This window comes from Aegilops tauschii, chromosome 4 (assembly GCF_002575655.3).
Source record: "Aegilops tauschii subsp. strangulata cultivar AL8/78 chromosome 4, Aet v6.0, whole genome shotgun sequence".
Lineage (NCBI taxonomy): Eukaryota > Viridiplantae > Streptophyta > Magnoliopsida > Poales > Poaceae > Aegilops > Aegilops tauschii.
In genome coordinates, this window is record NC_053038.3 from 47,921,529 (window position 1) to 47,932,653 (window position 11,125).

The following is an 11,125-nucleotide window of genomic DNA, read 5'->3' on the forward strand; positions in this document are numbered from 1 at the left end:
AATGTTTATGTACCATTGATGCAATTCATACATTCTCGTTGGGAGGTTCTTGACCTCGTCTGGCTCGACCAAAGGTTGGCCCCGAACATATTTCCGTTTTATTTCCTCCTCTCTAAGTGGAGACATGGGCTCGATATCGAGGAGTTGTCCAACAGTGATCTTGAGCATTTCAGCCTGCATTATATGCTCCTCGGTTATTACATACTCGAGTGTTGGGGAACGTTTGTTGCATGAAAACAAAAACAAAAAATCGAATTTAAAGACCCCGAGGCTTTCTTGGTCCCTTATCATCGGCAAGTAGAAGCGGGCAATGGTCGGAGAGGGAGGAGGAGAGAGCATTAATGACGTGTGTGTTGAAGGATGTGTCCCACTCGGCGTTGCAGAAGAATGAGTCTAGCTTGCACTGGGTTTTCCCTCTCGTTGCTCCAAGTGAATTGTCAGTTTTTGAGGTGTATTTCTTTGAGCTCACTACTTTGTAGCGTTGCCCTGAAACGATTGATCCTACTGTAGTTGACATTTCTTTTGTTTTTTTCTCTGGCCCAGTAGATTTAGTTGAAATCACCTAAGGCGAGCCAGGCCACCCCAGTCGTAGGTTTCTGACTTAGAAGCTCAGCAAAGAAAGCATCTTTGCAGGAGGGGTCCGTGGGACCGTAGACAGAGGCGATGTTTTTTCTTTTCTTTTTTTGAGGGAAGGCCATCATGGCTAGCTTTATTAAATCACGAAAACGTTTACATCATCTAGAGGTGATCTCGAAGCGCATGCCGGTCCCTCACACACTGATCATGGCGGAAAGGCAGTATGTTGTATAGGTGATGCAAGAAACATCAACTAGAAGATCATCCCAGAGCAGCAGAATTCCACCCCTGGTGCCGTTTGCCGGTCTTTGTGCAAAGCTACGTAGCCTCTGACCACCCAAAAAAGCCGCTGTGAATTGGTCGACGTTGTCAAGCTTTGTCTCTTGTAGACACGACAAGGAGGCGATCGTGGCATTCCTCACGTTCCAACTCAGAAAGTTGATGGGTTGTTCTAGCATTATGGAAACGGATGCACCCTGGAGCTTTGTGGAACAGCAGAAGCCGTCGAGGCAGAAATAACAGTGCATGAAGCCACTTGACATTCAGATAGCAACCAACGAGCAAAAGAAACAGCCAACCAACTTGCAGAAGCAAAGTGGGCAGAGCGGATACATGGCCTGAGGCCGACGGACTGCATGCTCCAAATACACGGAGCAACCTTAAACATAGACATAATTCAAGAACCTAAAAGTTCAGAGGATTGTGCTAACATAATTAAACTAGGGACCCAGGTGGACAGGAACGGCAGGCGCTCAGGTGGCCATTTTGATGGCATTTTGAAGCTCGAGCTCGAGCTATGAGGATCTTCTGTTCAGGCTGGCCATTTTGTGGACTGCGGCCGCCCGAGAAGACATATAACGTCAACATTGGATAACCTGGGAATGGTAGCTACCAAGTTCGATTCAATTTGTTTGGTCCACTCTTTCAAATTCGGACAATTGTTCCAACTCAACTCAACAAGTATTTTGTATCCAATGAGGTAGCTCAGCTATAAACCACATGTCACGACGGGAAACACACTACCAAAGTCTACCACCAACCATACACGAGACTGACTAATTTGATAGGCAGGAATCCATGACTGTAATTATTGGGCAACGATAAAAAACCAACCATCACAATAGAGATGGAGCAAATCGTTTAGCTTGCTGTTACAAGCTAGTATCCGTAGCTGGGATGGTAAGAGCCGGAGCCGCCACCGTAGCCTCCGCCATTGTGAGGAGCAGGCCCTCCTGCACCTGTGGGAGGAGCCCCATATGGTGGTGGCGGGTAAGAGCTGTAACCCGGGTCGACTGGCGGAGCAGGAGGGTTGGAAGCCGGCGGCCGGGTTTGTGGAGCGGCTTCCGCCATGAAATTCTGCAGGCAAGCAATGGCCATGAGCAACAGGTCAACTTAAATGGAAGAAACAAAGCATGTCCAACCCGTATTGAATGTGTTTAGCCCATCCAGAGATAGATCCAACATACACGTAAATAGCAAGAACGATTTGAAGTGTCTCTCCATTTCCATTGTTCCTTCCATGAAGCTACTCTTTGCAGTGAGGGTTTTAATTTGGCCGGTGTTTTGTTGTTGCACATAAGCAATATATGCAACAAAATTTCTACGTTTTGACGCCACACTATGTCCTCTTTCTCATCTTGTTAACGCTTAGGAAAACATGCTTCTTTTTCTACATCATCCAAAACTTCTATCGAATGTTGTTTTGCTACATGTTATCAGCATCTAAAAGTTGGCGTCGTAAATAGCGATTAGCATACATAAATACAAGTACTAACCAAGCATGGCATTCTGCTAATATTTTACCAGCGTCTCTTAGTCATGTACTACAGCCTAATTCCGGTTGCATCTACCCCCTCCGTTCCTAAATATAAGTCTTTTTAGAGATTCTACTACGGACTACATACGGAGCAAAATGAGTGAATCTACACTCTAAAATATGTCTATATACATCCATATGTAGTCCATACTGAAATCGCTAAAAAGACTTGTATTTAGGAACGGAGGGAGTAGTACATTTCATATCTATATACATGGTTTATCAATGAAACAAATTAATTGGCCGACCATGAGCTTTACAAAGCACAAGTACAAACATGCATGGTGCACTTCCCAAATGGATTCAGAAATAAGAACTGGCAGAGATATCAAAGAAAAATAAATGAGTCGAGCATCAATCATGAGCGATTTTGGAGAATACTAGCGCAAGTAAATAACAGGTCAGAGGATGGGTAGAAGACTGACCTGGATCAGTTGCTGGGCAGTTTGAACTTGGGATGCGCTTCCAATTATCTCCACAGTCATCTCTCCAGGTGCACCTCTGCTTTCTTGAATAGTTACTGCTGCACCACTGTGCCTACGGATATAGCTGATACTAGCACCAGCCGCCCCAATCACGGCATCAGCATAGGAGAGAGGAATTTGCATGTTATGTACCTTTTGAGGAAATACACAAGAAATCAGTATGTACCTCCCATATCAGGAGGCAGCAATTCAAAAGCAACCCACCATCCTAATGTCAAGTGCAGGTGTACAACACAACTAACCTGAGAGGCCACATGCAGTGGTGGTTGATTGCCTGAAGTACCACTTGGTGGTGCCTCACGTCCATATGCAGAAATGCCATAGTGCGGCTGCTTTTCCATAGGCGGCACATCTGGACGGGGATAATAGTTGTCTTGTGGCCTTGGAGGCATGAACTGTGGATTTCCACCATAACCTGGACCACCAGGAGGGAGGTTTGGAGGAGGAACCCAGGGTTGAGGAGGCGCCCAATGCTGTGGGGCTGCCATGGGCTGCTCTCTCTGCACACTGTGCATTTTCATCTGTAGACATGGAAATTTACAGTCGTAAATGCTGCGTCCAAGAAACTTATTATTGACAGGAACATAGGGTGCCGAAACGAAATCTAACTTACTTGCTGTTCAAATAGTTGGAGAACGCTGTGGTCAACAAGAAATTTTCTCAAGTGACTTGCTATCAACTCCACTGCTTTGTGGACACCAAGAGGCTCGCCTTGTATCTCCACAACTCTATCATCATTTAGTGCAACAGGGGGCACATTTTCTGATAAAAATTTAGAATGTTAAGCTAAAAAGGCATATAGCATTATAATGCTGACGCTACATAGCATCTTCTCTGAATGTATCAAATTATCTCATGCGGTTTTCAAGTTAATTAGTTCCAGACTTGCAGTCACCAATGATGAATATCAACATACCAGTTTAGACAACCAACTGAACTCCAAACATTTGAAAATGCTAAATGCTACAATAATAAGCAGCTGAGCACATTGAAAAATGAGAAGAAAAGTTCAGAATCTTGCATGTAGTTATAATAAGCTGTTCTGCAAACCTATCAGCAAAAGGAAGGTTCAAGTTCCCAAATCCTATGAGATAGCAGAAATACCAGATCTGGATTATTTTAAAGACTATTAGGTTAATGTTTGGTTTGTGCCATATCATACCCTACCAATTTTTGCCAACAAGGCTAGCCAAAAAACTGGGTAGAGATTCCTTGGCCCTTGAGAGTTGTGAAGGGAATGTGAGGTGGGGTGGGCTACTTTTCATAGGCAACCAACCAAATGATGGCCAAGATATTATAGGCTGCCAAAATTTTGGCACAGCACATATAGGCACAAATCAAATATACACTTAGTATGTGATCTCCACCCCCAATTACAAAATCAGGTATTTTGTGCCTACCCAGTAGTCCTATAGTTTGTATATATGTGTTTGCTTTTTCTTGGTGGGGATTTGTAAGTCATGTCAGCATATTAATATAGCAAATTCAGCTCTCATGCATGGTTCAAAAAACAAATTCATGTCAGCATATCCAGGCTTACCGGGAAGCCACGTCACCAGAACCAACCAATCATCATGGTAGTTTTGGGTGAGGGGTCGAATTCTCAGATTTTATAACTGACTGCTGTCAAATAAATGGTTTCAGAATAAAAAGTTGATTTCTGAGCAGGCCAGTATCCTTGGTACCAGAATGGTTTGTGCCCCAGGCATGGAGCACATAATATTCGTATTGAAGGAGCACATGAGGCATGTGCATCTATGTGGGCCATCATATAGAGTATAAACACTGAGATAAGTATCACCATTTTTTCTTATTTTGATCAGCATGTAACAAAATCACAAGACAAGGCATAAACTCGATATATATATCATGAAGACAGAATCTAATACGTGAAATGGAAAAATGCAAAAGCCTTACCAACAATCCGGACAACTGACTTTGAAGAATCTTGTATGGATTTAATGGTTGCTCCTTGCTTCCCAATAAGGCTGCCAGCTTGGGAAGCTGGCACTAGCAGTCGTGTTGGTCCTACATTACTAGCACCCCGTTGGAGCTGGCCAGATTCACCATCTGAACCATCAGTTATCCGCTTATGAATTTTAAGCAAGCCATCCATAGCTGGAGATATCGGTTCATCTGGCTCATCCTTTGCTGAAATTATTACCTTTAAATTGGAAAATAAACATTGTTCACTAAATTAGTACTAAACACTTAAAGACAGCTGTTTTAAGAGCACAACATGAAATTACATAATGGATAATTATTTAGAAACAAACCATTAGACCCAGATGAACTCGGTGAATGGGTTTACACATGCATAACTTGTAAGAATGTAACTTGGTAAGTAACATAACTATGTTTTGCTAGATCAATATCGCTTCTTTAATTTCCAAACTTTTCTCCATGGGTTTAGCATTGCTGACACAAGGGATTATGTACAAAATCCCACAGGCGTATTCAGTTAATAGTATCTCCACATATCTTCTATATCTAAATAGCTAGCCCCCACTAACTATTTCTCTCAACATGAAAGCATGCCACCTCAGCATTTAACATGCATGGAAAAAGGCCCACCTCAACATGCAGCATGCATAAGAAAAAGCAACCTCAACATGCAAATATGCATGAGAATTTAAATTCTATTTTGATATTTATATTATACAATAATCAAACACAATAAATCATATGTATTTTCAGTTTTAGTTTTCGCACTATTACTTGAAACATTCATGTTCCATACAACCAATTCTCGTTGAATATATTGCAAAACATTCCCGCAACAATGTGCAGGGTGTCATCTAGTAAATTAAACAATCAGAACCTGATTTCTACACTAGAATCAAAAATAAGGAGGCCAAATAAGGAAGTCAAAAGGTGTACATTTTCTTAAGCTGTGGAAAATAATGCTCCTGGGTATCATTAGATGGATCTCCTACTGCAGCTCAGTTTAATTTAAGTTATATCAAAGATGGTAAACATTAGCAGTCAGCAGCTCAGAGCATAGCAGCAGATGCAATCTGATACTGAGATGGATACACACACAAGAACACCAAAATGTTTGACATAACAGTCCCTTCACATATATCAAATGTAGAACAATGTTCAGCAAGTACAGGTGATAAATAGATTGCCTTTTCTTTGTTGTGGTTAACATGCTTTACAAAATTCAACATCCTTCACAATGGGAGTTGTCATCCGTTTCGAGGGTCGAATTTTCTGTGTCTCTTATGCAATAGATCCTAAAGCCCTGTGAAGAAAGATTACCAACATTTTGTTATCTTTCCAAGTGGCTTACGAGCATAACGCCATAACCTGGTCCACTTGTCGATAATTTAAATATCATGGCACTTCGTTGAGCAAAACGCTCAGGCTAATTGCGGAAGGACGCAAAAAAAAAGGGGATGCTGATGTAGCATTTTTTTCTCCAAATGCATGCAAACTTTTTTACTTTCATCTGATGAAAAATTAGTATCAAATTCATCATGTAGTCTCATTTTGATGTATGCAGTATGTTTACGTTCACTTATATAAGTGTATGACTCTGTTGTACACGTTTGTCATCTTAATGCATATTTGGTCATTTGTCTTCATTGGAAGAATGCTGGTCATCCAATCAGGCAGTAAACCTTGCCCCAGTGATCTCCTTTCAGTTCAAAAATCAAACAAGTCGTGGAGTTACCAGATAATATATGGAGCATCTTGAAAGGAATCTTCATCCAAGACTCAAAGGGCCTAGATCGCAGCAGAGGAGCCCAAAACTGAACTTTCAGACCCATGTCTTTTGGAGACGTGGTTTGATTTGGGTCCTTAGACTGCAGTCAACCTGCAAACAGTCACTTGTGTTATCATTATCAAAGCCATTCAATTTGGGACTTTGATGAAAGGTATATTTTGATTCATATTAGTTTTAGAGCCACTCTTTTTGTCTTTGGTGAACTTTACCATCTGGTACTTCTGAGTTTTATTTCAGAAATTGAAAATGTTATTATCTTGACTTTTCATCAAGTTAATAAACTGGAGTTTAGGAAGCAAGGATAGCCCCAACTAGGCATTTTGGCAATAATAGAACATACTGGACAATGAATTAGTGGTTCAACTGATATAGCTCTAGTGTTTGATAAACCAACTGATAATTCTGGTATTTGGTAAGCCAAGTGACACCGTCGTGTATCATAAAAACTAAATCATGCAAAAAATGCTAGAATGAACAAAGGTACACAGCTTGGATGTGGCTTCTTTCCTTCAGAAGAAGTATTCAGAATAGTGATCTGCCACCAAGGAAAAAGCACTTCCATGGCATCATGGATGATACATTTGCTTGATTGTATGATCAATCTTTTTCAGTTATACCCCATTCCATGAATGGCAACTTGAAAATATTGGAACAGAAGAACATAGCCCCAATTGTACTGATACATCCCCAACCAATACTAGGATGGTATTTATTTTCCATTGATTGAGGCTAGATCCAATATCAATTAAAAATTCTTAGTTTAGTTGACTGGAAAACGATATTGGATGAGACAATTTTAAACACAGAACTGGTAACTGATGTTGAGTTATCTTTGGCTGAAGTAGTTTCTTGCATATTATACAGCATCCTAACTGCTGACCAATATAAGGAAACAGAGGGCCAGGATTTACTAGGGGTTCAAAAGAAAAGGATATCCAAAATGTGGAATCAACTGATGTCCCTAAGAGGTATAACTATTGGCATGGCAAACGTGACATCTAATAGCACCCTAACAAAAGGGGTGTTTCTAATTTGCTAAGCTATAATGTTATATTTTTTATATGCATGTGCTGAAAACTATGTGATCAATATCTATGCAAAACAGTTAGCAATTCATTTTTTTAAATGTGAGTTGGTACTTGGTCTTAACACCAGTGACCAGTGTGTGTATGTTGTTCTGCATCAAACACGTCTGACCTTTATAGTTTGCAGAGATGCAGAACAAGAAATGATGATTGTGTTATGGAGGTTGCAGACTACATTCCGGAGGACGCCGTCGCCGCCGACCTGGCCGCCCCAGCTGTCGAGAAGGTGTTTGACGCTGGTTGATCGCCTCGAGGAGTTCCGCAAGCGCTTCCCCACCTTACAGCTCGAGGACGAGCTGTTTGTGCAGGCGGGGAGAAGTGTTATGGACGGTTTAGCTAGGCCCACCGGGCAATCTTAGCCCACAAGTTATCTTAGGTTAATTCTTATGCAAGTTATCTAGGTTATAAATATAGGCTGTAAGACTCTTTTTGAAATTAAGCAATAAGAATATTATTATCCCTATTGCCCGGCTCCCAGAGGAGCCGGAACCCTAGCCGCCTCTAACCCTAGCCGCCGCCGCCATCCTCCTCCTACGCGACGGCGCCCAGCCGCCGGCGCGCCCGCTCATCGCCGCGCCCTCCTCCATCCTTCCCCTACAACCTACGGAGCAGGTCCGGTAGGATCCCTGGTTCTACCAGATTGCTTCTGTTATTTTCATTGCTATAGAAATTTGCTAAAATATCGTGGATGATCCAATTAATATAACATTCAAATCTCAAACTAGTTAAGGACATGCTAATAGTAACATGAGTATTAAGTTTCTACTAATCAGAAAAACAAGGTCTTGCTCATAACAAGTAGCTCAATCAACAGCTGTATTTTAGTTTCTGCAAGGCATGTTCGTTGTTGAACATCATATTTCTCTTTATATCCCAAGTTCTGATAAAGCTTAAGGCCTCCTTTGGTTCCTAGTATAGGAATATCATAGGAATAGGAAAGTGGCATGCATCTCAACTCCTACAACGAAATAGATGGCATTTGGTTCATAGGATAAGAACTTTTCCATTAGGTCTGAGCTAAAATATTTTGCTTTGAAATGTGAAGGATAGGAACCAATCCTACATAGGAATAGGAATCCATTCCTACAAACGAGAGGGCTCAAAAGGAAATTTCCTATATAGGAATCATACAGATAGAATTTCTACAAAATTCATGTAACCAAAGGAGGAATGAGGTAACAAGCAACTACCAGCGCAACTACAAATTTCCTTAAGTCAATGAGCATCAAGCAAACAACACTGCACTGAGCACACCAAACAACTACCAGCACAAAATGACTAAGGCCTCCTTTGGTTTGGAGGAATCTCATAGGAATTCTAGAGGATAGGATTCTTATAGGATTTTTTCCTTTAGAGCCCTTTGGTTCATAGGAATGGATTCCTATTCCTACATAGGATTGGTTCCTATCCTTCACATTTCATAGGAAAATAAAAATGAGCCTAGACTCAATGGAAAAATTCCTTTGGTATCAACCAAATGACATCTCGTTTCCTATTCCTACTCATAGGATTTGAGATACATGGCATCTCATTTCCTACAAAATTCCTATTCCTACGATAATCCTATCCTATGAACCAAAAGAGGCCTAAATAAGGTACCAAACTGTTAGGTTAGGGAACCATTCCAAATGTATCTTATGGGGCAGAGTGGCAGGGAAACTGGGCAGTAGTGTACATAGACCAACATAGGGATTTGCCAGCTCATAATAAATGAAAAAAATCATAAAACAGAAAAACACTTTAAAAGGTAGTGTTGCAAGAAAACAACACACAAACCCACTACTGACATTATAGAAATATATACTGGCTGCATGGATAAGAATACGAGCTTGTCATCAAGATTTTATGCAGATACTTACTGCTCTTTCTGTTGCACCAGGTGGGCCATCTAGTATTTTTATGCGAGCTTTAGACTCCTCGCACATCCTTTTGATAAACTCCCCTTTGCGGCCAATGATAGCACCCACCTTCTGGGCTGGGACTAGTATGCGGAAAACACTATCTCCTGGCCAACCTGGCCACCTCTTATCATCACCCTCTACCTGCAAGCTTTCCTGCTGCTTCACTTCCCCATTGTATGCATTCTCTTCCTGGTAAGGGTTTGCTGGTTCATCATCGTACTGAGTTTCTGGTTCTTCGCTGAGCAAATTTGCTTGCACCTCGTTGTATGCATTCCCAGCTCCTTCGTCATATTGGTTTCCAGGCTCTTCGTCTTTGTATGGGTCACCAGGCTCTTCGTTATACTGCACCGTATTGTCGAAAGAGTTCAGCTGTTCTTCATCGTAAAGGTTTTGAGGGAGCTCACCAATGCCATGTTCCATGAAATTCTCTTCATCCATAATTTCTGGTGACACAAAGAAAGAGGATTAGGTAAGAAACCGCCACAGCCATGATTGAACTTTAAGGCACAACATATAGAATTCAAAAATCTGCAGCAGTAACGCGCCTTGCTTCATACGCATGACTTGTGACGCAAGACCTAGGCTGTAAATGTAGCTAGCAAGCAGGCACCGTTTTAAACACTTACGCAGGCTCCTTGAACGCTCTAGCAGGGTGCATAATTGACTCTCAACAACTTTGATTTAGAAAATTTATTATGCGACAGCAGGAATTCTACAAGGCAACAGCAACTCGGTTCCCGGTCCAATCGAGCTTAGGAACCGCACCCTTTCCCCACAAACCCACTTCAAATTTACCCGTGCCTTGCCATAATCCGCCAAAATAAAAAACCTTAGCCGCGTTCCCCAGATCAGCGCCGATTACACGAGTCGCCATACAGCAAACCCTAAACCCTAAGCGCGCCGCAATCCCGAACCTCGCCTCGCCGTCGGGGGCTACAATCGAAACCAGGTCTCGATTCTCAGACCCCGAGGCGGAATTGGCGAAACCTCCGCCTTACCACCACGGACGGGAGCGCGTTAGCGAGAGCGCGGCAGGGGCGAGGAGATCGCGTTACCTGACAGAGGGGGAGGGGGAGGAGGCGGCGGCCGGCGGAGAGTACGGCGAGGACGCCACGGGAGCCGGCGAGGGGCGGAGGGTGTCGGATGGGGCGGAGGCGGAGCGGAAGGGAAGACGACGGCTGCGGATTTGGTGTGTGGGGGAGGGGAGCTCGTGCGCGACTCGTCCAGCACTAGAACGGAGAGCCGCCCGCGGTCTTCCACGGAGACGGAAATGTCTCGGATCCCGGTAATCCATTGTACTATCAAGCTCAAAAAAAAAAGTTGTGTACTATCAATCTGACGAAAAAAACCGGCGTGTGTAATTGACTTTTTCGTCAAAAAGGATAAGTTTTTGGCATGTATAAAAAAACTCTAGTGCTTCCAACACCTGCTTTTTAGCATCTAAAGAACATTGCCTTTTAGAGGCCTAGCTTTTGTTTATGTGCCCAGAGCACCTCATGTATTTCCGTTATGAAATTTTAGATGTTGTT

The 11,125-nt window shown here is 42.4% G+C and overlaps 1 protein-coding gene across 1 annotated transcript; it reads right to left on the minus strand.

The window, feature by feature from the left end:
- Positions 1-1,472: 1,472 nt before the first annotated feature.
- On the minus strand, positions 1,473-10,876 carry LOC109734535 (flowering locus K homology domain). Its single transcript, XM_020293742.4, has 7 exons — positions 10,652-10,876; positions 9,555-10,039; positions 4,795-5,041; positions 3,491-3,639; positions 3,120-3,398; positions 2,818-3,009; positions 1,473-1,932 (listed from the first exon to the last, which is right to left on the minus strand). The coding sequence occupies exons 2-7, from the start codon at positions 10,032-10,034 to the stop codon at positions 1,735-1,737; spliced, it is 1,545 nt and encodes a 514-aa protein (XP_020149331.1). The 5' UTR covers positions 10,035-10,039; positions 10,652-10,876; the 3' UTR covers positions 1,473-1,734.
- Positions 10,877-11,125: the final 249 nt, after the last annotated feature.

What these genes read in the sequence shown, in the direction of transcription:
- LOC109734535 (XM_020293742.4), bottom strand. Translation starts at nt 10,034, where the DNA reads ATGGATGAAGAGAATTTCATGGAACATGGCATTGGTGAGCTCCCTCAA. An exon ending in CTGGTGCAACAGAAAGAGCA is followed by an intron (nt 5,042 to 9,554) that starts GTAAGTATCTGC and finishes TCCAATTTAAAG; the next exon opens with GTAATAATTTCAGCAAAGGA. An exon ending in CACTGCATGTGGCCTCTCAG is followed by an intron (nt 3,010 to 3,119) that starts GTTAGTTGTGTT and finishes TTTCCTCAAAAG; the next exon opens with GTACATAACATGCAAATTCC.